Source organism: Dermochelys coriacea, chromosome 15 (assembly GCF_009764565.3).
Source record: "Dermochelys coriacea isolate rDerCor1 chromosome 15, rDerCor1.pri.v4, whole genome shotgun sequence".
Lineage (NCBI taxonomy): Eukaryota > Metazoa > Chordata > Testudines > Dermochelyidae > Dermochelys > Dermochelys coriacea.
This window is the reverse complement of record NC_050082.1, coordinates 8,745,924-8,772,363: the sequence shown is the minus strand read 5'-3', so window position 1 is coordinate 8,772,363 and position 26,440 is coordinate 8,745,924. Positions and strand designations below refer to the sequence as shown.

Sequence of the window (26,440 nt, the reverse complement as noted above, 5' to 3'; positions counted from 1 at the left end):
ATGGAGGGAGTTTTTCCTGCATGAGTTGTACAGAACTTAGCACAGTAATTGCATTTAATCATATATAGATGTGGTTGGGGTGGGCAAAGCCAAGCTTTGGGTTCTGCCATGGGCCTGATGTGTGAATTTGGGCAAGTCACTTAACCTCTCTGTGCCTCTGTTTCTTGTTTGTAAAATAGGGATAATGAAATTGACCTTCCTTTGCAAAGTACTCTAAGATCTGCAGGTGAAAAGTGCTATATATGAGCTAAATATGAGGTGCCAAGTACTGCCAGTAAATTATATCTCTGTTTAATAAAATGAGAATAAATGTGCATCTATATCCAAACCTTCTTAGCATTAGGGCCAACATTTCCTGCAGTTACATGCGTGCAAAGACTCCAAAAGCTTATGTTGGCATTTAAAATCCTATTGTGGCAACCAAGAGTATCATTTCTAAGACAAAAAGAAAAGGAGTACTTGTGGCACCTTAGAGACTAACAAATTTATTAGAGCATAAGCTTTCGTGAACTACTTATGCTCTAATAAATTTGTTAGTCTCTAAGGTGCCACAAGTACTCCTTTTCTTTTTGCGAATACAGACTAACACGGCTGCTACTCTGAAACATTTCTAAGACAGGTTTCAGAGTAGCAGCCGTGTTAGTCTGTATTCGCAAAAAGAAAAGGAGTACTTGTGGCACTGTAGAGACTAACATTTATTTGAGCATAAGCTTTCGTGAGCTACAGCTCACTTCTTCGGATGCATTCAGTGGAAAATACAGGGGGGAGATTTATATACACAGAGAACATGAAACAATGGGTGTTATCATACACACTGTAAGGAGAGTGATCACTTAAGGTGAGCTATTACCAGCAGGAGAGTAGGGGGGTGGGGGGAGGAAGAAAACCTTTTATAGTAATAATCAAGGTGGGCCATTTCCAGCAGTTGACAAGAACGTCTGAGAAACAGTGGAGGGTGGAGGGGGGAGAAATAACATGGGGAAATAGTTTTACTTGGTGTAATGACCCATCCACTCCCAGTCTCTATTCAAGCCTAAGTTAATTGTATCCAGTTTGCAAATTAATTCCAATTCAGCAGTCTTTCGTTGGAGTCTGTTTTTTGAAGTTTTTTTTGTTGAAGAATAGCCACTCTTAGGTCTGTAATCAGTGACCAGAGAGACTGAAGTGTTCTCCGACTGGTTTTTGAATGTTATAATTCTTGACGTCTGATTTGTGTCCATTTATTCTTTTACATAGAGACTGTCCAGTTTGGCCAATGTACATGGCAGAGGGGCATTGCTGGCACATGATGGCATATATCACATTGGTAGATGCGCAGGTGAACAAGCCTATGATAGTGTGGCTGATGTGATTAGGCCCTATGATGGTGTCCCCTGAATAGATATGTGGACAGAGTTGGCAACGGGCTTTGTTGCAAGGATAGGTTCCTGGGTTAGTGGTTCTGTTGTAAAAAGAAAAGGAGTACTTGTGGCACCTTAGAGACTAACAAATTTATTAGAGCATAAGCTTTCGTGAGCTACAGCTCACTTCATCGGAAAGCTTATGCTCTAATAAATTTGTTAGTCTCTAAGGTGCCACAAGTACTCCTTTTCTTTTTGCGAATACAGACTAACACGGCTGCTACTCTGAAACCTGTGGTTCTGTTGTGTGATTGCTGGTGAGTATTTGCTTCAGGTTGGGGGGCTGTCTAAGACAGTAGCTCACATGAAATCCAAGCGGACAGGGAGTAACTGATTGTGTGTGTGTGAGGGGGAGATGGTTTGCAGCAAGCATGAATATGAGGCTTGGATTTTTTTTTTTTTTTTTTTTTTGCCATTTGGAAGTAGTTGCTTGATTGTGGCCAAATCCTGATCTCCACAGACAACAATGGGAGCAAAAGCTGGCTCTACAGTGTCCCCCATTCTCTTGCATTCGTCCTGTTGTAGAGCTTTATCCTGTTTGCCTTAATCTCACCGGTTGTCCCAGTGACTTTGACGTGGCCACGCAAGTTAGTAAAACAAACAGGACTTAACCCATAGCTTAACAATATTCACTTCCCTTGGAGGTGAAATGAAGGTGAGAGGGAAGTTAGGAGTGAAGAGCTTTTGAAACTACTGCTGCTGTCTCTCCAGCTACACAGACTGTAAGTCTGGCTAGTAAGGAAGGATGGAGCACTGCCCATCTTTCTGTTGACAATTCCTATAAACCTATTTCCGTTATGTTGAAAGGGACATTATCCATCAGAAATTTATGGCCCTACATAGTCCAAACACTCACTGAAGCCAATGGGTGTTTGGTTTGCTAATAAATGCAGGACTTGATCCTGCATATGTATCTTTTAATTCCTAAATATATTTCTGACACCCCATAATAATAATACTCTTTCTATTCACCCTTTATGATGTTTATTTTTATTATTTAGAAAACATGTTTCTAAACTATTGACCTAAAATTAGTTGGCATTGTTCCTTTAATTGTCCTGATAATAATCGCTAAACAAGGGACATGGATGAGAAAAGGACATATACCTTAAGCAAGGGAAAAAAATGATAACAATAGTTGGAATACATGGGGTGCTTCCTAGGCACCATTATATTTTAATTGTTATTTTGGATTGAAGATAAGATCCCTGCAAGTTTACAAGATGTCATGCTACAGCTTGCAAAGATGATTCTGCTGCTTTTGGGGCCATTGCTGCGGAATACTCTAGTATTTTTTTTTAAATAAACGGAGCCAGTTCCCGAGTCCTACAACAGGGCAATGGGGCTCATGACAATCTTAAAATTGTGTGGCACCACAAGTGCCCAGTCAGGATAAAGGATCAGTGTTCACGTCATGATTCCTGTCAGTACCTGGCCCAGGCCGGGGAAGTTAATGATCCAACCAGGGGACCCAATTTGGCAACGCACCTTGGTCACATGCCATCTGACTGCGACCCCAATGTATTGCCATCCTTCGCCTTTTGAACTGTTGGACTGGAGCTTCGAATTCTTCAGCTTAATGCTGAGGGTCTTACAGTAGCCAAGCACTGTGTCATAAGAGGCCCTAATTCGCAGGACAGTCCTGCATTTCATGTGGGACTGAGAAGTTTTGTGTGGCTTTGTTGCTCTGCATTCTACTAGTGGTGCCTGTCCTTAGGTATGAGACAAGGTGGGTGAGGTGATATCCTTTACTGGACCAACTTCTGGTGGTGAGAGACAAGCTTTCCAGCTTACACAGAGCTCTTCTTCAGGTCACCTTAAGGCGCCCCATGAGGGCCCCTCTTCAGAACCCCTCCCACTGCCACCCTGGGGTGCCCCTGCTGAGCCCCTCTCCAGAACCTCTCCCGCACTGGGTGCCCCTGCTATACCCCTCTGCAGAACTCTCCCCCATACCCACCCTGGGGTGTCCCTGCTGTGCTCCAATCCAGAACCCTCCCCCACACCCACCCTAGGGTGCCGCTGCTGTGCTCCTCTGCAGAACCTCTTTCCCACTGGGTGCCCCTGCTACACCCCTCTCCAGAACCCTCCCTGACACCCACCCTGGGGTGCCCCTGCTACACCCCTCTCCAGAACCCTCCCCCACACCCACCCTGGGGTGCCCCTGCTGTGGTCCTCTGCAGACACCCCCTACCCACCTCCCACGCCCTCCCTCGTGGAACCTCTGCGCGCTCCCTGCCCAGCAAGCCCGGCTCGCGCACACCACGGGCTTGCGCCTCTCCCGGGGCCGCGCTGATTGACAGGCAAGATGTCGGTGTGGGAGCCAGGCAGAAGGGGATGCAGCAGCCAGCACGGGAGCCAGGCAGCAGCATCAGCATCAGAGCAGGAGGCAATGCAGACAGCATCTTGGAGGAGCCTTTAATGCACACCGCCCCCCTCCCATCATCCCCACCTCCACAGCCTCCAGCGCCAGGTGGACAATGCAAGCCTCTCACTGCAAGGGGCAAACCCGGATCTCACCCTCCGTGAGCAGAAAGAAACTGCCACCCAAAATTCTGCATGGAGCTGGCGTGTAAACAGAGAGGCTCCCCGGTCGCTGCCACCGCCACCGGCTCCTGAGTGCACACACACAGCATCAGCACCACTACCTGGGGTGTCAGCATCTCTCCGGCGCGCTCTCCCCCCACCCCTTCGGAGGAGGCACTCGTAGGGGAGAGGACACTCGAATGGAGGCTGCTTGACACACAATCAGATCCACTCTTGCTATTTATTTATTTATTTATTTGATTTGATTTGGGAGGGGGCTTGTTGTGTCCAGTGGAAAGATGCTGGCTCCCTTCACATTGCATTGTTGAGGGGTAGGGGTGGGGAGGAGGAGGTGGGGGTGGTGGGGGGGGGAGTGGGACACCACCATCCCTTTGATCTGGGAGGAGGAGGAGGGGGCTGCAAAGCGAGCTATGGATGAGGAAAACATGACGAAAAGCGAAGAGCAGCAGCATCTGAGTTTGCAGAAAGCCTTGCAGCAGTGCGAGCTGGTCCAGAACATGATCGATATCAGCATCTCCAACCTGGAGGGGCTCCGGACCAAATGTGCCACTTCCAACGACCTGACGCAAAAAGAGATCAGAACCCTAGAGGTAGGTTTTACCTTTGCAAAAATATAGAAAGAGTATTTCAAGCTCTCTGCCCCCCCTTCCCCCCACTGCCTCGATTATACTTGTGGGGGGGGGAAATATGCATGATTTTGTATGTTTCTACAATTTGGCAAACCCTGTCTTCTTTTTCAATTGCATTTATTTCTCTGAGAGTCTTTGCAAGGGAGGTAGGTTCTCCCCCCTTCCCCCCGACTGTGTATTTGTTTATATACAATGGGGGCTTGTGTGCAGTGTAATAAATTAAGGAGCTGCAGTGAGCTCAAATGAGCCTGCGCGTGCTGCAGGTGGCCAAAAGGTGGTTCTTGCACATCAAATGTGGCTGCCTATAAATAGTGTTCTTTCCCGTGTCTTCTTCTGATTTTTTTGCACGTCAGGAGGCAGGCATTCAGTTTTGCATTGCAAACCACAGATCTCTGGGTGGACAATCCACCTTAAGGTGTAATGAACAATTTGCATGTTTAAAAATAAATAAATCCTGCCTTGGTGAATAGAGGTACTGGGGATCCCCTCTTGGGAGAAGGCAAGTGATGCTGCGGGGAATCTTTCTAATCTTGCCTTAGGCTAATCAAATAGATCTTTTGGTTTCATGCAAACAAGGAGGTAAAATGCTTCTTGCCAACAGCCCTGTGTATATTGCGAGAGATCCAGAGAGGGCTGGGATGGCAGTTCGTAAAGGCCTGGTTTGCAGGGGAGTGATCATGAGGAGTTAAAAATAACTTGCATGTACGCACTGGAGATTCATTTTAAATGCCAGGAGGGCTAGGGGGAAAAGACAGATCCCCCAAGGCGTGCATTGGATTGGGTAATGTGCATTGGGTGGTACTTGCCAGTAGTAATGGCAGCCCTGCTGGAAACAGAGAAAAGGGGTTTGTGGGGGCGGGGTGGGTTCCCAGTGGCTGGGATGGTAATAAGGTGAACAACATGCGGTTGTCATGCATGACACCAGGATGCTTGTCCTCATTCTCCACCTGTAGAGATGGAGGTGACAGGGATTTTAAAAGGACTCTGAGGCCTGAAGCCTCCCATGTCTGGCAGTGTGCTGGTGACAGACCCTGCTGCATTTTATTCTGGCAGCATTGCTATAGAGAAGGTTGTGTCAGCATATCCCTTAGAACAGAAACCCCAGATACAGCTAGACTTTGGCCTGTAATCCGGGGCAGTGGTTCTGCCTGCTCCACCTCAGTGAAAGAACTGTGTTTGAAAAAGATACGCTAGGACTCCCCTGTCTGTGTGGGTTTCCAGCTTGGCATTTTAACTCCCCCCCCCCTCCAAATTTAAGATTTAGCAAAAGAAGTCTCAGCTTAGTGATTTAAAAAAAGAAAAGAAAAGAAAAAGGACCTTTACAGGTGAAAGAAATATAAATAAAAAATCACAGAGCAGTTGCCATAGAAGTTAGAAATGGACAAGGCTATCAGATCATCCAGTCCATCTGAATGTAAGTAGGCTCTCTTTCAAGTATGCTAAGATAATTAGATGTTTACCAGTTTCAGGAGGATTTGAATGTGTGGATATAACTTTAAATAGACGGGAGACTTTAAATAGAAGTCAGAGACTCCACAAAGTCTGCTAGGGCAGGAGTTCTCAATCTGGGGATCCTAGCTAGGGGGAAGAGGGATCCTGGTGTGCAAAAGGTAGAGAACAGCTGGGTCCTTTGTTATTACCAATCTGTTTTATGTGGAAGATGCAAATAGGTCGAAAATTAGCTGTTGAGTATGGAACTAAGGAAGTGACTGTGTCATAACATGGTGTAAATGCTGCTGGAGAAACATGTTGAAAAGGAGATGTTTAACTTTGTCACATGGCTGTTGCTCACTGGGGATTTATTGCCTCTCATTGCTTTTTTTACTATGTGTACTAGAAGGTTATGCAGTTTTGTCCAACCTGGAAGCCTAAAGTTAGGTTCCCCAAAACCTAAATGGGCACCTTAATAACTGTGTCTCTTTCAGTAGCTTTGATAGGCAGGCCAGAGTTTATTTAGGTGCCTGTCTATGACTTTAGGAGCCTAACTTTAGGCCTGCAGGGTAGAAAACTGTGTCTTTCTCTACAAGAAGGCAGTGGCGGTTCTGGCGACGAAGACCCCTGTCCATGAGCAGCTGGAATGACCTGCAGCATGCTTTACGTGAACCACCAATGAAAACATCAGAGTCCAAATTCTGCTTGGGAAGTGCAAACTGCATCTTCTTGAGCCCTTGCACCGAGGTAGGGATTCGCCACCAGGGACGGCACTGCCACCCTCTCTTGGAGGTTCTTCAGGGGCACCTTTAGTTTTCATTCTGGGGCTTCATAGGAGCCTTGTTAGCAGAGGCTATAATAGAGTTGTGCTGAGTCAGTGCATCCCTGGCCAGTACTGCCCACTCTTGGGGAAATACCATCTCTCTGGGCCCCCCATTGAAAGGGAGGAGTTGCTATCTTCATCTGCAACACTCCCCGACCGCCTCGCTACCCCCCACTTCGGGGTGAACTTCCTGCTTTTGGAGACGCTGAGCAAACTTAGCCCCAGATGGTAAAGACTTTGGCATGATCTTGCAGTCACTACTCATGAGAAACTTCTGTTGAAGTCAGTGAGCAGCTTAGCTATGTTGAGGAACACATTCAGGGTTTCTGCCTCCACTGACCTATGTTGGTGACCTAGGGTCTGGTTCTTTGCTGTACCTCCAGGAGGTGCAGCACAAAAGGGGCAGGTCAAGGAGACGGAGGGGCACAGGTGGTTTTCTGACACCTTTCATCTCTCTAGATTGCGGGCTGCTCTGGAGGCTGAAATGGCCCTCATAGTAAATCATAAAATTATAGAACTGGAAGGACCTCGAGAGGTCATCTAGCCCAGTCCCCTGCACTCAAGACAGCACTAAGTATTATCTAGACCATGCCTAACAGGTGTTTGTCCAACCTGCTCTTAAAAATCCTCCGTTATCCCTGTGCAGCCACACTGAAAGCAACAGGATTTTCCAGACATAGATGAGAGCAGAATTTGTCCTGAAGAATCTTTGCTAGCATTCCAGTGATAGCGCATGAGCCAGAGAACCCAGCTTGGCTTTCAGATCCTAGGCTGAGTTTGTCAGGCTGAGAGTTAGCAAAACTCTCTTGTGAATCAAGCAGACAGGATTTTGAACTCCCAGAGAGACAACGCCTAGGGAACCCCACTGTGGCATTTTTACCAAGTTACTGCCCAGAGCTGATCTACAATTTACATTATTTAAATAGCAAATTAAAATGAAGTACATTTGTGTTCATGGTTACTTGCTGTTGAAACTTATGGTCATCATGTGGTTTGGTTTTTAAGAGAGGAGGGTCGGGTGAAAGGGGGAGTGGGCTGGACCAATTACCCTTTGGGATGAGTGGAAGCTGCAAGTATGCATGTCGTATAATTCACAGCCACAACTAGCACCTGGAGGAGGTTCTCGGTGGAGAAGCCAAGGACTTAGTGGGCATGGAGATCACCTATTTAGGATCTCCTGTTTAGGATTGGTCCCTCTCTGTCGGCTCTGCAGCATGTTGGTATGGAGGATCATGCACTTCTCTGCCCATGCCAAACCTGTGGCTTGTATTATGTAGGAGGTGGGTCTAGAACAGGGGTCGGCAACCTTTCAGAAGGGGTGTGCCAAGTCTTCACTTATTCACTCTAATTTAAGGTTTTGCGTGCCAGTAATACATTTTAACGTTTTTAGAAGGTCTCTTTCTATAAGTCTATAGTAAATAACTAAACTATTGTTGTATGTAAAATAAATAAGGTTTTTAAAATGGTTAAGAAGCTTCATTTAAAATTAAATTAAAATGCAGAGCCCCCAGACCGGTGGCCAGGACCTGGGCAGTGCGAGTGCCACTGAAAATCAGCTACGCGTGCCATAGGTTGCCTACCCCTGGTCTAGAAGATCATAATGATTCCTTTTGACTTTTAAAATCTATGAATCTTTTCCTGTGAGCCAATAGCCTGCTCTCTCTGGCGTGCCACTTACTAAAACATTTCAGTCAAAGCTTTCCAGTGGAGAGGCACTGAAGTTGCATTGGAGTCGCTTAGAGTTTACAAAGCCAATGGCTATGCAAAAATCTCTGGCCAAGATTTTCAAAAGTGAACAGTGATTTTGGGTGCCTGTCGTCAGTGACCACCATTGGTTTTCAGCATGTGGTCTGCACTTTCTGGAATTAGGGCCCTTTTCAAGGATGATGCTCCATAATCAAAGCATACCGAATCACTAGCTACTTTTTAAGATCTTGGCCCCTATATGCTATGGCAACTAAGGAGAGATGCAGCAATTGGGGGATGAGGCAAATGGGTGATGTGTTAGCAGTCTATCCTCTGCTGCATCTTTGGGAACTTTTCCTCCTTCTTCACCCCTGAAAATCTAATGAGAGGCTAAATAGAGCCATTTTTCTGGTCTACATATACCCTACGCATTCATACCACACACATTGCATGGGTGTCTGGGCACTTTTAACCAGTGCTGCCTTCCACAGGCAGTCAGCAGATATCGCTCATGCTGCTGTTGCCTCTAGGGCCACGTCTACACTACCCGCCGGATCAGCGGGTAGTGATCGATCTATCAGGGATCGGTCTATCGCTTCTAGTGTAGACGTGATAAATCGATCCTCGATCGCTCTGCCGTCGACTCCGGAACTCCACGAGAGAGAACTCTGCGAGAGGCAGAAGCAGAGTCGACGGGGGAGCGGCGGCCGTCGATCCTGCGCAGTGAGGACTCGAAGTAAGTGATTCTAAGTCGATCTAAGATACGCTGATTTCGGCTATGTTATTCTCGTAGCTAAAGTTGCGTATCTTAGATTGATCCCCCCCACAGTGTAGACCAGGCCTAGGAGACATAGCAGGTCCTTATTTTAGTAAAACATTCTGAAAAACCACCATGAATCATTTCCCACTGTGGCTATCATTATGATGTGTATTACCATCGTGCCTAGCAGGCCAAGCACAGCCCAGAGGCCCATGGTGCTAGGCGCTGTACAAACACAGAACACAAAGATGGTCTCTGCCCCAGACAGCTTACAATCTCAGTGCACCTTGCAGTTCCATAAACCATGAAAGCAACCCCCTGATCGAACCTGATGTCATCGGAACACCTTAATCTCCTTGTGTCAATCAATTACGATGCATGTCATTCTTAATAAGCTGCTCTCTCTGATTTATATTTACAATAAACATGCTCGGAGCATTTAACATGGCCATTGGGTTTCATGAAACATAAACAGGTTTCATGGGGCGGTGAATTCCTATTATTACAGGTCAAACAATTTCCTTTCCCACAGAAGAGAGTTTTATCTAGTGATTAGAGCAGGTCTCACTCAGGACTTGGGCAAGTCACTTAACTGTCTATGCCTCAGTTTCCCCATCTGTGTGATGAGGATAATCAAAGGTACATACCTCAGAGTAGTGTTACGGGGCTTACTGAATGCGAAGCACGTGGAGTTCCTTGGCTGAAATATGCTCCATCAATAGCAAGTATTGCTAATATAGTGGGTTGGGGTGGGGGCCTTAGAGCATTTTGTTGAGGATGATGACTGGTCATTATTTGTATTACAGCAGCATCTGGAGGCACCAAGATCAGGGCCCTGTTGTGCCCAATGCTGTGCAAACACGAAGCAAGAGACAGCTCTTGCCCTGAAGCACTCACAGTCTGAACAGATCCGACAAAGGGTGGGAGGGGCACAGAGCCACAAAGGGGAGGAGCAATTTGCCTGAGGTCACACAGTGGGCCAGAGGCAGAGCTTGTACCCTCTCCACTGGACCATGCTGCCTCTGAGGGATGAAGTTTGATGCGAGAATCATTCTGATCCCCCAGGTAGGTAGAGTGGTGCAGAATTAGTAACCACTTGGGAGGGATTTCCCGCAAAGTGTGAGCCAAGCAAAACGGGAATCCCCTGTTGTGTGTCTGGCATGAGTGTGCAGGGGCGAATCACCGGTGTCTGATTTAAAACGCAGGCCCGGCTGCACTAAGGAGAATGAAACTGTGGACAGCTACTGATTCAGTCGGCGAACTCTGTTTGAGTCAACAGGTGGCTGTGGTAAGAGTAAGCTGTGTGATAAAAGCATCTGCCCAGGTTTTCATAGAGGTGCTGACTGATGGTGTTTCTATTATAGAAACAAGATGATTTCCAGTAAGGGAGTGATAAATGGTAAACCCAGGGTCAGATTCTGGTCTCCGGTACAATCTGGAGTGACTGCATCAAAGTCAGTGGGTTTCAAGTGGCATTACTCTGGGTTTACAGCAGCCTATATGAGCTCAGAACTTGGCCCTGGATCCTTGCCACCCTCAAATCCCAAGGACATGACGTAGGCTCAGAGTCCCAGAGAAGAGGAGGTGTTTTGTTGCTTTCCATCTGCCTGCAAAGAACCAAGTCAGATAGTGCTTGATTGTCAACATGTGGCATAAAAAGAACCGCCTAGCTCCTGCGCTCATGGAACAGCGCCGGACTTGCAGCCTGATCTGGAGCACATTGAAGTCAATGGAGAAAGACTCCTGTTGTTTTCAGTGGGCTATCAGGCCTTGGTTACTAAGGAAGCTGGAATGAGGGCTCATAGTGTGTGTCCGGTGGAGTCCACAATGCGGGCAGCTACGCACTGCACAGCACAGGGTGTATTATCAGGGGGAAGTGATTAAACAACACTTCTGACTTAGCATGTTTTCATTGCAATTTTTAGAAATTATTTAATGTTTAGAAAAACATTTCATGTGAATAAGATTCCCCCCCTGCTGGAATTATGTAGCTACATGATGTGCTGATGTGTGCTGATACTTCAATGGAGCAAGCTCCTGACCGCAACTTGGGAAATGTTGCCACCATCTCTCGTGCTTTGGGACTTCGGGCAAGCCACCTCCCTACTCCATACCTGTGTTTCCTCCTCCCCCTCCAGCTGTCTTGTTATTTAGTGTGTAAGCTCTTGGGGGCTGCCTCTTGCTATGTATATATACCTAGCAATGGGGCTTTAATCTCCACTAGGGCCTCTCAGTGCTACTGTAAGGCTAATAACAATCACAAATTTTAGCTTTGATCCTTCCTGTGGTTGTGTGCATAGTGCAGGAGAGAATACAGGAAAGATGGGGTTAGATATACATCCGTGTAACTCCATTCTGTTGAGTTCAGGGGAGTGACATTGATGTGAACCTGGAGTAACCAAGGGGTGAATCGGGTCTTGTATTTTTCACTTAATCCTGATCAACTAATCGTGATTTGGCAGGGGTTAAAATAACTATCTCAATTCAATTTTTTTAATTTTTTTTACCATCTTAATAGTATATGTGATTCTTTTTATTTCATATGGTGTAATTATAGAGGGAGCTGGTAGCAACCACTATACTGCGGTTGTTCACTTTCCATTCAAAGGGATTCTTGCGACCTTGAGGTGCTCTCGGACCCCCCCCCCGTTGTTAGCAGCAGTCCTTTGACCAACGCTACTCCTTATTTTTAGAGGTGAACTGAGGGAGCCGTTAGATATTTTTTTTTTTTTTTCACCTCAAGACACCTGGGTTTTTCACCTCAGGACACAAGTGAAATACCAACTAGTACCAAAACCTTAGATCCAAACTGTCTGGAGCTTTGGGTGTGTTTATAATCTGGTTTTAGAGCCAGATTTTGTAAATGGCCTATCCTTAATAATAGGCCAGACAAGAACACTGGATCCAAACTTCCTCGTATTTTGGAATGTTTGACATCTGGATCAAAAATGTTGGCGACTGAATTTCCTTTCTAGTGTAAATGTTTCCTGTCATCAATTTAGCCACCAGTGGCCACTTGTCACCTTGCATTTGGATAATGTAAGGTACTGGCTAGTGTGTTCCACTGCCTTCTATGGAATAGGATCAGAGCTGATCAACTACGTTTCAGAGACCCTGTATGGCTAACAGTTGAAGAGCCTTCTTTAATTCATGTGGCTTGAGGTCTGTGCTTTTGGAGGAAGTGAAAGGGATTTCTATTGTTGCTGGTAGTGCGAAGTTCTGAGTGGCCCATGCTGGGCTAAGGTTTTGCATTTGTTCTAATAGGACTGGACATCTCTGGGAAGGAGAGACTTGCACTAGAGATGCAGCAGGGATGTTACCGGTCCGATTTGGTGTGCGCTGGCAAAGTTGTACAGACAGCGGGTGCCGAGCACCTGCCTACACTATGCGTAGCTCCAGTCAGTGCTGCATTTCCCAGCCAGCATTGTTTACAGCCCTAAGCCTGTATTTCCCAGCAATGTATTATAATAATTTATAATAATATACTGACAGTCCAATGACCGTGGTGCGTCTAGCCTTCAACAGAGCTCAGGGCCCCATTGTGCTCATAGAAACACATCATGTTCCAGGAAATAAGCTAACGGGACCACTATGGCAGAGAAAGCCCTTCAGAAATGTCACTGCATGTTAGTGTTTCGTAACATTATGTAATATGCAAGGGGTCCCTTGTCCCAGCTGGCTGACCCAAGCATTGACCTCACTCTGACTTTTTGTTTTCTTCCCTTTATTTTTAAGTCCATTAAATTCATTCCCTCCCCCAAGTATGTGTGTGTGTATGTTTAGTGCTGGTGAAAGGTAACTGCCCTGGCGGTTGAAGTCCTTTGTTTAACCATCCCATAAGCCAGTAAGTACATCACAGACAGTTGCAATGCAGCTTTCCCGTCCCTGGCCTGGCCAGTATGCTTCAACACTGCTCTACCTCGGATGAGCAGGGAGCTCAGGCTCTGTGGCCCATTCATTCCTTGGCCCCTCTGATCACACTATCGTCAGAGAGCCAGTTACAGCCTGTCAGGATGGTTATGGATAAATTGACTTCTGCTTGGTCTACACCCAGTGCTTGTGCCATACATAATGCTTTGAGTTAGAGTGTGTGATTATTTTTTAAACTGATATAGTTATACCAGTACATCCCCTAGAGTGGAGACTTATATTGGTATAAGAGTGTCCTATACCAGTAGAGCATATTCCTCTTCCGGTATAGGAATAAGCTATACCAGTTTACGTACAATTATACTGCACCCACACAAGTGAGTTTTAGTGCTTTAACTATACCGATAGAGATAGAGATACAAGTTTTCTGAGTAGACCAGGTCTCTGACTGTAAGCTCTTTGGGGCAGGGATCTCATCTCCCTATGTCTTAAAGTGCCTAGCACATCACTGGTGATGAATACATAATAACTGTAATCAATAGTTCTATCTCACCTGCCTTCTGAGAAATGGGCGGAGATCCACCACACAGTCATTGGATGGCAATAACTTTCTTTCACTTGTTACTGATCCAAATAGGGTTTGAAGTGGTATCCAACAAATGAAAGGCTCTTATTTTGATCTGACTGACTTCAGTGGAGTTGCTCCTGATTTCACTATGGCCTACCACCAGCATTCAAAAAGCAGGAGCCAAGCCCCCCAAAATCATGACATTAAAGAAAAATAGTGCCTTTCATTTTACTTGCTTTCTGGTTTAGGGTGCCGTTGGATCACGTTTTCAAGCTTTTCTCTGCAACTGTGAGGGTTAGAAACCTCATTTTCTGTGTGAGCGAGATCAGAGTCCAGCCTGTAATTCGCAGGTCCCATTATCAGTTCTTTAAACTACCCAGCCTCTTTGACTTAGTACGTTTTAAAGCGATGTCTTTAACTGGACCACCTCTCAATGTGTTTTCTTAAAATATAAACATCCCGATCAACTGATGCCAGCACTTCTGCATTCACAAGCAAACCCTACACTAATAACAAGTGTGCTGATGAGGTAATGGGGGTGGGGTGGATTGGAAGGAGGGAAGAGAATAAAATTAATGGAAAATAGATTTTATTCTCAAGCTACCAAGGGGCTAGTGTAAACAGAGAGTTAAAAAAAATATATATGGGGAGGAGAGAGAGGGAAAATGGTGATAGCATCGCTCTAAATTCTGAAAAGGTGATCAGTGAGTGTGTCATTTTCAAGTGCATGACAGAGATTGTAAATCTACAACAAACTGATATGTGTTATATCCTTGTCCTTTTATTTAATTGTAGAATTGGCATTTGTTTTGCCATGGGAAACATAAACAGGCTCATAGACATGCCCAGCTTTTGTGTACATTTGCCATTTGTGAAGACACCCGCCCCAACCACACACTCTGTAATGCAATGGGAAAATACACAAATACCGTACCCCTGTGCTCTCCAAGGGAAAGAACACACACCGTGCTTGGTCTGCAGATAGACAGAATAAGAATCCAAGTACAGGCGTGTGTGAGGAACCCGATTCTGTTAGATGCTGGGTACCTTCCCCTCTCGTTCTGAGTTGTGGGCACGATGACCCAGATCCTCAAAGATACTTAGTTTCCTTACTCCTAGTGAAATCAGCAACCTAAATCTCTTTGGAGATCTGGGCCTCAGCACCTTGCAGGAGTTGCTGTCTGCAAAGTGCATGTTGATTAGTGTGCAGCAGCATTATGGGGGGAAAGGTTTGCATTCTTCTGAAGCATCAGAGATTTCTGGAGGCAGGATGCTGGAGTGAATGAACTAGAGGGTTGATCTGCTGTGGCAAATCCTGTATTCCCATGGATGATATTATTACCATAGTCCCTCGGAGTCCTCGTCATGGACCAGGACCCCATGGTGCTAGATGCTGTACAAACACACAACAAAAAGACAGGCTCTGCCCTACCCCAGGATACTGCTTTAGCTGTGTTTGATGTGAATTGTTTGCAGTGGTGGTGGTAGGATGGGGAATAAAGCCCTAGTAGGGGCTTTGAAGTATCCACATTTTGAAAACACATCCCATTTGGTGCATTCCCCAGGCCAAACGTTGCTCTCTAAGGTGTCTTTAGAATGAAAGCATTCTCTGGCAGGGATTCCAGAATGGGGGAATGAACGCCACCAGAGACACAGACACAGGTATCCTCTCTCTCCTTCCTTCGATAGGATTTCTGTTATTCACCTCAAGGGGGGAGGATTGGAGATTATGGCAAGGCAAGGGTTAAATAACTTTGTATTGTGCCTAATTTACTGCAAGATTCTGCAGAATGCTTCTAAAATAAGATTACGAGTTTCATCCAGCCCTCGGATATGTGGGCATGTATTGGTGTGTACCTTGCAAAGTCAGCTACACTTCATCTTGCAAGCCCAAGACTGAGTCCTATCAGATGTTTGTATATGGCCATATATGCATATTTCAGAAATTCTATGGACAGCTAGCTTGATTAAATGCATAAAAATTGAACAGAGTATTCAAATATTGCAATCACACACTCATTTTGTGCACATAGGTCTCCAGTGTGAGACATCTGCACATTCACTTTTCATGCATAAATTAACAGTAATGATGATACCTTATATTTCTATAGGGCCTTTTATCCTCCAGGATCCTAAAGTGCTTTTCAAACAGTCTGTGCAGGAATCCCTTCCCTCAACATTAAAATGCAGTCACTTCTGGGGTGGAATGTGGCAGCCATTTAACAGAAACACAACAGTTTAGGACAGGAAGTGAAGAAGAATGCATCCATTTGAAATTGTAGGGGGGAATTAAAAGAGTCAGGTTGTCCATAACCAAGAAGGCCCTTGGCATGGACACTGCGGTTTACCATACTACTTTGTGAAAAGGGCCCTGACATCTTTTATGACCACAGTAGTCAGGATTAGGATTGCCACCTGTTCATGTTTTCCTGGGATCATCTCTTTTTTGAGGTAGCTGTTCTGGGAAATGTAAGGGTGCTCAGTACACACCGTCAGCTGTCCAGGCCTAAGGGCTCAGGATCACCCTGGATGTCCTTTCTTTTGTACCTCACAGGTGGCAACCCTAGTCAGGATCTTAGTTGTACTTCACAGCTAAAACACAGCCCCTCCAGCACTGCAGGGGCCCTCACATATAAGGCAGGGCGAATCTTTTGTTATGTGTGTATAGAGGGCCCAGCATAGAGACTAGGGCCTCCCTGCACTACCACAACACAAATACATACTAATGCTGGCAGGAGTTCATACAAGGGTGTGTGCACTCCTGGCACGGTATAGAGTCCTGCTCCATAGAAGTCCCCTGAAGTGCAGCATTTGGACAGGAAGAGGGATGCAGGTCATGGGCAAGCCATAAAAAGAGTGAGGGGTGGGGGTGGGGGGTAATCTACTGTTAAAACAAGGATAAGCCCAGTCAGCTACTCCAGCCACTGTGTTCCTTCCCAGCACCACCCTAGCAATGCGGGCGGGGTCTTAGGGGATTGCATGGCGGGACAGTGTTGCCATGCACTCCCCTTAGGTTGAGCTGTTCCTTAGACCTACTTTTGAGTGTACCCTTCAGGTGACCAGCTTGGCTTCCTTCACCTCTCATAAAGGGGGAACCCTGCAGCTCTAACCCTCTGGGACTTGGCCTCTGGACTGCAGTCCTCCAGTTTCCCAACTGTGTTACCACAACAAGCCCAATTGTGTTTGGCACCTGGAAGCCCTTTTCCTTTGGGGAGCTTTGACCTGTAGCTGATTAAAGTGACTCCAACAGCTTCTCCAAAACAAGGTATTATTTATTCACCCAAAGGTGCGTAGCTCACAGAGAGAAGAGATAAAACAACAAAAAGCCTGGACACGTAGTTTTCCCTAAACTTTATACATTCCTTAAAAGTTTTGGGTAAGTTCCACTCAGCCCAGACCCCCTGCTCCTGACCTGGGAGAACCCCGCAGCATCATCCCCAGCCGCTGCTGCCTGCTCAATCCCCTATTCCTCTTCCCTAGGCTGGGAGGTTCAATGGCTCAATATCCTCTTTGATCCCAGGTGCAAGGCTGGGAAGAATAAGCCTTGTTAGCCTATGTGAAGCCAGGCAAGTGGGCATTCCCCCATTAATAATTCTCCCATTGTCCCTCAAGGATCCTTGGGTGCACTCTCTGACAGTACCTTCTCCTGGCCATTGTTTCCTTTCCTGTTTGTTTCCCCCTACCAGCCTCCTTTGATTTAACTCCTTGCAGTCAGGCAGGATAATGTCAGACAGGTAAACTGAGGGGCATATGATATTCTTGTAACAAATACAGGGAACTCCCATGTTCTCTACAAGGGCCGCGTGCAGGACTATGAGTGAAACTTCGTTCCATGCTAGGGAGCGAGTTCCTCCGGCAGGACTGTGCGGGGAGGGTAGCACAGTGCTGTTCTTCACTATGCAGTTGTATTATGTGCAGATCTTCCATGCAAAGTGGATCTGCAACCACTTGTCAGGGTTACCTGCATAGCATTGGGGGGCGCGGAGGGCGAAGGCAAATGGTGTGAGACAGGGAGCAGATGAGGTGAAAAGAGACAGGACGGCTTTTCTAGGGGGCAGGAGCTGCAAGGAGAAGGTTCTTTCCCCAACAACAGTGAGATTACATGGAGGGACAGAAGAGGGGGACCTCGTAAGGAAGAAGGGAGAGACAAGGCCCTTTGGATAATCTGAAGCAAACCTACAGAAAGCCTGGCATTAGCCATTTCTGTCACAACCCCTCTGTTTCCCATATACCAGTAGTTCTTCACCAGGAGTACACGTACCTCTGGGAGTGCACAGAGGTCTACCAGGGGGTACATCAACTCATCTAGATGTTTGTGTAGTTTTACAACAGGCTACAGAAAAAGCACTAGCAAAGTCAGTACAAATTAAAATGTCATACAGACAATGACTTGTTTATACTGCTCTATATACTGTACACTGAAATGTAAGTACAATAGTTATAGTCCAATTGATTTATTTGATAATTATTTGATAAAATGACAAAGTCAGCAATGTCAGTACTAGTGTGCTGTGACACTTCTGTATTTTTATGTCTGATTTTGTAAGCAAGTAGTTTTTAAGTGAGGTGAAACTTTGGGGTACGGGAGACAAATCAGATGCCTGAAAGGGATACAGAAGTCTGGAAAGGTAGAGAGCCACTGCCATACACCATATTTACGAGCAACATTTTAAAAGGGTGATGGAAACAGCCAGGCCCAAAGCCCCTGCAGCAAGGTGCTAAGTGGGGATGGAGAGCCTGCAGAAACACATGGCTCCCATCAGTTGGGGGTGCATTAGCTGTCAAGAGGGTTCATAGAGCTTTATTCTCCATTGCCTTTTACCTTGTGCTGTCATTTGAACCTCTGCAAAGCAGGTGTGAAATGCTACCATGTTATGCTAGTAAATGTGTTATGCTCGCACGATTCCCATTTTGTGCAGTTGCAAGTGCCAGGTGTAGGGCAGCGGAGAGTCAGGCCCAGAGCATTTTGGATGGGCAGCTTTCAGGGTTAGCAACAGAAACTACATGCCATATAGTGCTCTACACCTAGCAACATGAGGCCACGCTGACCCTTGTATCTGCAATGCTAATCAAGCAGGCAAGACAATACCCGCACTCGAAAATACATCAAGACTAATTTTTGGCAGTGCCCGCAATGAGGGTTCCCAGTTAAAAACTGGCAGAGGGAGGGCTCCCACTGCAAATGGACAGCCTCTCTGTCACCTACTGTGTCTTATTCATCATATTCATGCCTCTTCCTATCTTCATACTCTGACCTAGCCTGAATATTCCAGATGTTTGCCCGGTAACATCACTAGCTCCCTCTTTGTTCTGGAAGAGAGACAGAGCAGCCTGGATGTTCGGTTTGTCCTTTCAAGAAGCTGGCAGCTCGGGAGGGTGTATTGTAGGGGGATCATTTATCACTATAGTTGGTGTATAGCCTAACAGAAAAAATATGCATTCATTAAAATTTTAAATGCAGCATGTGGCAACCGCGGCCACTTCCCAACATTACTGGAGAGCTATCAAAGGTGGATTACATTTCCACTGCATTTGCATCGTCTGACTAATCCAATACGAGGTTAATTTACTTTAGCCTTGTGCTCCTACAGGTGGTTTCTTTGCAAATTTTTCCATGCACATTTTCTTTGATTCAACCCCCTGATCTTAATCTCCAAGCAGGTCAGGGCAGGGAAGCAGTTTCCAGTGTGGTTGACGTCAGTACAGCTCCATAGATTAGCTGGCAGAGGGTGCTCTGAGAGAGGTGCAGCTGTTGTCCCTCTCCCTGGAGACCAGCTTTATCACCAATCTAGCCTGCTTAGTGTCTGTGCTCCATTCAGGGCGTTCGCAGAAGCTGGTCCCATAACGCTGCGCAGCCTTTTGCTGACGGGGTAACGTGCCGCTGCTGAGCCAGCTTGGCCGAACTGAAGGGCAGGCGTGTTGAAATAGCACCAGAACAACCTGGCCATGGTCACAGTGCACCTCTAAGTGTGAGGAGGAAAACCTGAGCGCAGCCTGCTCTCTGGGAAGGGGAATTCCCAGTGGGGGCAGGGAGGTGAGGGTGGAAATCCCCTTAACCTTTCCAGTTGAGATGCCTGCAATCGCTGGGTAAAGTGGCTTACCACAGGAGGGGGAGCTCTCACCACATCAGCCAGGCCTGGGAGAAGAGGGGGAACTCTGCTCTGCTCTAGCAGGAAAGTGCTCTGTGCTCCCCACTTCTTTTAGGATGGGTAAGAAGTTCAGCTAAGAGCTGAGCAGAACTCAGACCCCCAGCTGGATACAGAGAGTAGCACACAAAGGGTGAAAGATTCATCCAGGGCTCTGGTTGCTGAAAGTCCCATGCGGTTTCTCCAGGCAGCTTTTAAAACTTGATGGCAACAGAGCAACGTGATGCTTCTTAATTATCATTAAGGGGCCAACATGCTCTGATCCGCTGGAAGCTTGAAAGCAGAGGTCTCACCTTTCAGCTCAGCATGTGTCTCGGTAGAATTATTCTTAGTCTCTATACCTTTGGCTTGTCAGGCCATGGTTTTTTCAGAGCATTTTTGCTATGTGTAATTTTTTTCCCCCCTGCAGCTCAGAGGCCAGCTGCTGCTTATTAGCAAATGCTGATGAGCCAATAAGGCCTAATAATGAAAGTGATGCTGCCCTGGCAAACCTCTGGCAGCTGACTGTCAACTTCTGTAACTGATAAACATTTTGCCCATGCACTGGCACCTCTCCTTAACACTGAATCATACCTGCTTTGCACTCCTAGGGAACTTCTCTCCGAAACATCTAAATGCAAATTACAAATATTAATGAAATTCTGACAACAGTACTGGGGAGGGAAGGTAAGGTGGGAGGTATTATTCGCAACATTTAACCGAGAGATGTTTAGGACCAGGTTTTCAAAGGTATTTAGGCCCCTAAAATGCAAATCCTTTTGAAAATCTGATCCTTAGTGACTTGTGCAAGAACATGCAGTCAGTCAAAGAGTGGGGACTAGAATCCAGGAATTCCAACCCTCTCAGGTCCTTGCTTTAGCCAGTGCAATGAGTCAACTAGCAATTTTGTTTGCATCAATTTAATCTAATGGATCTACATAGTAGAATCTTAATTATTCAATTGTAATAGTGGGGGAAGGGGAGAGACACTTACTAGACATGTATACGGGTTTAACTAAATTGATTTTAAAAACTGATCTGCTTAAATGAGCGCCAACTCCTAATATAGGGCCATTTAAACTGGTTTAACCCTTGCTTATATTGATTTAGCTTGCTCCAGTAAGCTAAAAAGGTGTAAGGAGGGGTGAAACTAGTTCAAGGGCATCTACATGAGGGGTTTAATTAGATAGGCCTCCCTGTAAGGCAAGGAATAGCATTGTGTCTAGGCAGCTCTCCAAACAGGGAAAGTTAGGAACCTGGTTATTGTAACAAAGCAAAGTAGCTTCATTATAAAGCTGGGTACAAAGACTTTGAATTAGTCTGATCTGACCATAAATATCCAATACAAGCTAGCTGTATTTTAGGGCTTGCTCCCGCACCCATTGAAGTTGATGGCAAGACTTCCATTAACATCCGGGAGAAGAGGACCAGGCCCTTCCTTGGGGACCGTGCAAGGGAAAGTCTCTCAGCACTGGGCAGAGGGAGTTCATGGAACACTCCTCCCCGCAGGCATTGCACTCTAGCAATGCACTGTCATTTGTATCTACGCCGTTTCCTGCTAATCTTTCTTCTGAGCAGAGACTACCACGCGAGTCACACCGTGGGCATACATTCCTCCAGCTCCCTGTCACGTAGTGCAGGGCCTGAGAGCCCTGGGTGGGCAGAACGGAACAGAGCCAGCCTGTAGCAGGTCAGTAAACCTGGTGATCAATCACCCTTACGTGCTCTGGTGGCAGGAGAACCCAAGCCAGGATCCCGGCTCTAGGAAGTCATGGGAGATCCTTTCCCCTACCCTCTCAGGCTGGAGCTGGCCGAGCCTGATTTTGCTAAGGTGCTGAGCACTTGCAGTTCTGACTGACTTCAATGGGAGCTGTGGGTGCTCAGCACTTTGCAGAAATGAGGCCATGGATAAGTGGATGGGCCTTGCCCTATGTGCTCTTCGTGAGAGGCACTGCAGGGTGAGCAGGCAGCTGCAGCCTGCATCGAGTGACTTTTCAGGAGCACCCCGGGAGAACTCATGCAGTAATTTGGAGGGGAGAGGCCCAGAGAGCTGTGACCAGGACTTGGTCGCAAAGCCACTCACTCACATTTGGCCCAGCTGGCCCTCTGTCACGATGGAGGGGTGAGTGGGCCAAACCTGAGAGGCGCCAGGTCACAGTCTCCAAAGTGGGGAGCCAGGCCCAGCCCCATGGGACAGGAGCTGCTGGTGGAGTGTGAGTTTGGAGCCGGGTCGCTCTCCAATATCCCCCTCTCCCCAGCCCCTGGGACCTCCCTTCCACACCAGGCTGGGAGAAGTGTATGTTTGCCTGTTTATGCATCCTTGGTTTCATGATTTCTGTGGGTGCAGTTGGAGTCAGGAGCCCCTGCTAAATCCACTCCTGCTAGATGCTAGGTCATTGTCATCATGGTGGTGGGCTAACTTTGCATCCAATGGTTAGAGCGCTCACTCAGGATGTGGGAGATCCAAGTTCAACTCCCTCCTCTGCCTGATGTAGCGGTGTACCTTGATGGATGGGAAAGCTTGCGAGATCTGATGATACTGAGAGCTATGCTGGCAGGACCACCCAAGGCAGATAGTTCAGAGCAGTGGTTCTGAGCCTGTGGGCCATTTATGGCCCAATCAACACATAGCTGTGGCTCATGACATCCTCAGGGCCATACAGGTAGTATTGGTTGCAGCCCACAATGGTAAATAGGTTGAGAACCACTGGTTCAGATGGTAGGAGCCAGCCTGAAGGCAATCCACCAGCCCTCCTGGGAGGGGGTTGTGAGTCAGGCTAACAATCTGTCCATGTAAAAACGCTTTCTGCTTTGGTAACAACCTGGAGACAAGATCCATCTGTCATGGATTTGCAAATACAACCATCAGGTGCGGAAAACCAGGATGGGCTGGTAGTACTGCCCAAGCAGCAAATCCAGCTGACACCACCTGCCCTGAGTGTGAGGAAGTTTTGTCGGTGCCTGCTGTGGATCAGCTTCCTGACACTACCAGCCTCTGGCCACACAGCTGCGTTGCAGGCCTCTCTCTCCGGGCAGGTTAGTGATCGACACACACCAACCCCACCGCATCCTCTGAGTGTCCCTCTGGGGTGCTGAGCCCCTGTTCCACTGCATGCTCACCGAACTCTCAGATCCGCTATTCCCAAAGAAACGATACACCCCAGCTTGCAAGATTCAGTACAGGATCCCCACTCTTCTTAACACACAGCCCTGAGATGGTGTCGTGAAGTGCAGAGAAAACAAGACAAAATCTATTGTCACAGAACAGTGATTCCAGTGCTGGAGAGTAGGAATATTGGAAAGAAATGGTTACATACAAAACAACGTAACGCGTTTTCTCGAGCATAAACTTCCCTAACAAGGCATTCTGCTATCTCCTACAGGCTAGCTTCCTCAAAGTCCTTTTCCAAGCATCTTCAACTAGGTTGGCTGAGATCCCTTCTCATAAAATAAGCCTGCTGGCGGCTTGTCCTTGCCAAAGGACATCTGTGGGTTCATCTGCACTCCAGATATAGTTTCAAAAGTGCATTTTCTTATTTCTAAACAGGAGAACCCCAGTGTTTTTGGTTTTTTTTCTGCAAGCTCTGCTATCTATTGATTATCATTTTGCTCAGACTGAGAAAGGGCATCCATTGTGAACCATCCAATACTCACTTTGCACATGACCAGCCAGAGAGAGAAGCATCTCTTCTTGACAGGAGTATGTGGATCACCTCTTGGTGACCTGCCTTAACTCACAGACCTAGAGGTCATAATTCTTAGCATATATATAATACATATAACGATCTAAGAAAAAAGAATGGTCCCAACCAAATATATGGAGACATGTTGAAGAGAGGAAAGAATTAAAGAAAAGATTTCCGCAAGAATGAGACAGCAATAAAAGAGTTACTCTGCAACAAGAATATATGGACAAAGACAAGGAAGTTAAAAGATCAGCCAGAAGAGATAAGAGACAATGGATGGAAAATAAAGCAAGAAAAGCAGAGGAGGCTTATGGGAGAGGGGATTTTAAAAATATGTTGTCTAGTATCTAAAGAACTGACATCACAATTTTTGAACCGTTGTAGCATTGTGAAGTCTTGAGATGGTACAATTTTAACAACAGAGGAAGGACAAAGAGCTCATTGGATGGAACATTTCCAGGCTGGGCCTACCCACTAACATGCACTGAGAACCTCCAACACACACTGAGAAATGTGGCGGAAGAGTGGACTTGTTTCATTAGAAGTAATTGCTACTGAGGAAGTAACTAAGGCTTTGTCTACACTGCACAGCTTTAGCGACATGGCTGTGTTGCCACAGCTGTGCCACTAAAAGACATGTAGTGTAGCTGCTGTTTGTTGGCTCTTCTGCTGACAAAAAATTTCCACCCCCAACGAGCAGCATTAGCTTTGTCGGCAGGACAATGCACTGTTCACACTGGCACTTGTCACAGCAAAACTTTTGTCTTTGGGCGGTGGGGGCAGGGGTTTAACTCCTCTGAAAGACAAAAGTTTTGTCATTCAATTACCAGTGTAGCCTGAGGCTGTAAACCACCTGAAGAGCGGTAAAGCACCAGGCTATGCCAAGGCAGATGCTTAGATGTTAAAATCTGGAGGAAATGATGGTGAATTACATGTGCAGATTGTACGGATGGTTTGGGAAAAGGAGATCTGTCCTGAAGATTGGAGAAAAGGTGTTATTTGCAAAATTCATAAAAGTGGACAAAGCTTATATCCAATAATAGGAGAAGGGCCACACTCCTACATGTTCGTGGAAAAGTGGTTTGCATTATTGTTTTGAATAGAATGAAAACCACCATTGATAAAGTACTCAAGGAAGAACAGGCTGGATTTTGCTCTGGTAGGTCACATTCAGACCAGATTTTCACCTTGAGAAGACTTATTGAGAGAGGCTTAGAATATCAGAAGCAGATGGTTTTTAATTTCCTTGATTTTATGAAAGCATTTGAGAATGCCACAGATAAACCCTCTGAGTGCCTGAGTCACTATGGAACTCCAGAAAAGATTGTTAATTTGATAAAAGCTTTGTATGATGAGTGTGCATGCTGCCTCTGGACAGAGATAGGGGACACCAAATGGTTTAATATTGTTTCTGATGTAAGGCAAGGTTGTGTACTATCCCCACTTCTCTTCTGCATTGTCATATAGTCCTTATAAGAGTGTCAGCTGCTGCCAATGACAGTTGGTTGTTTGGGCAAGAGATAGGTTGCAAGACTTTTTGCAGGTGATATAGTCAAATGGATACCAATTCAGATGGAATGAAAAGACTCTTCATGAACATAAAGGCAGAAGCTGCCAACGTGGGACTTTGTATCAGTAAACAGAAGACCAAACTGACTATCAACACTGACAGATGTGAGACTGATAGAGAAGAGTATGAAAGAGCTGATGAACTTTGTCTGTCCTGGAAGTACAATATCTGCTAATGGCCAGCTCATGGAAGAAGTGAAGGCAAGAACTGACAAAGCCAGTAGATCATTTCCCCATTTGCCAAGCATCTGGAGGAGTAAGAAGAAACATCTACCCACTAAAATGAGGTTGTACAATCCTATTGTCCTTCCATCGCTATTGTATGCTGTGGAAGCATAGCAGATGGTGGAAGTACACAGACAAGGAAGCTGAATGCATTCCACCACATTGTTTAAGAAGAAACTTGGGAGTTCGCATAACCAGTGTGGAAGAGTTGCACTGCATAGCCCAGCAGACTGTAGACTCAACAATCAGACAGAGATGACTACAAGCTGGTCATGTCATCAGGCTACCTGTGGCAAAAGCACAAGGTACACCTTCGATTGGGTCCCACCTGGAGGGAAGAGAGGGCGTGAAGGACAAAGAATGACTTACTGCAGGACAATTTATGATGGAGCCAAACACCTTGCTCTGGACAGACAGCAGTGGGAAATATGGGTTGCCTTATGTGTCATTAGGCAGAGGAAATTCTAAAGCTGATGTGAGCAGTGATTTGAACCCAGGTCTCCTCCTTCTCAGATGAGTACCTTCATCTCTGGTCTATGGGACAGTCTGCTGTAGGGCTCAGTCTTTCCTCTTGAAGCCTTCCCACTTTGTATGAACTATAAACAGTCATGGGGCCAAAGACAGAATGACTCCCTATGCCTGTGGCCAGGGCACATACTTGGGAGGTGATCCAGTGACTACTTGATTATTTATACAAAGTGGAACAGCGCCAGCAGGAGAGATTGAGAGAGGCCCACACCAGACTACCCCATTGCCTGGTGGTTAGGGCTCACACCAGAGAGGTGGGAGACCTGAATCCAAATGTTTGCTCCACATCAGGGAGAGGAGTGGGATTGAACCTGGCTCTCCCACATCCTAAGTGTGCTAACCACTGGGCTCATCTATGTGTGATGTGAGGCCTGAGGTAGTAGACATGCTCAGAATATACCAACCAGATCAATCCCCACAGGCAAATTAGGCAAGGGGAATGCAGAGTTTGAGGATCCTGCTGGTGATTAGGTGTGAGCTAGGCACTTGGCAGTTGTGTGTATGTCCAGCAGTGGAAGTTTAGACACCTAGGGACTGTAGTCCCCTGCAGGGTTAGGCAGCAGTTGATCAGGGGTTTTGAGCACCTAAATTTTGGA

General features: G+C 46.4%; 1 protein-coding gene across 3 annotated transcripts in view; it reads left to right on the top strand.

Annotated features, from left to right (window-relative positions):
* The first annotated feature begins 3,683 nt into the window (after positions 1 to 3,683).
* KSR2 (kinase suppressor of ras 2) overlaps positions 3,684 to 26,440 on the top strand; it is a 288,181-nt gene continuing 265,424 nt past the window's right edge. For 2 of the 3 annotated variants that reach the window (XR_005289112.2, XM_038374065.2), the window contains exon 1: positions 3,684 to 4,534. Coding sequence is in view for 1 of the 3 variants with exons in the window: in XM_038374065.2 (XP_038229993.1) it covers positions 4,355 to 4,534 (180 nt within the window). In the remaining 2 variants the exon portion in view is untranslated. The remainder of the gene's footprint in view (positions 4,535 to 26,440) is intronic. The other variant, XR_005289113.2, reaches the window with a different exon arrangement.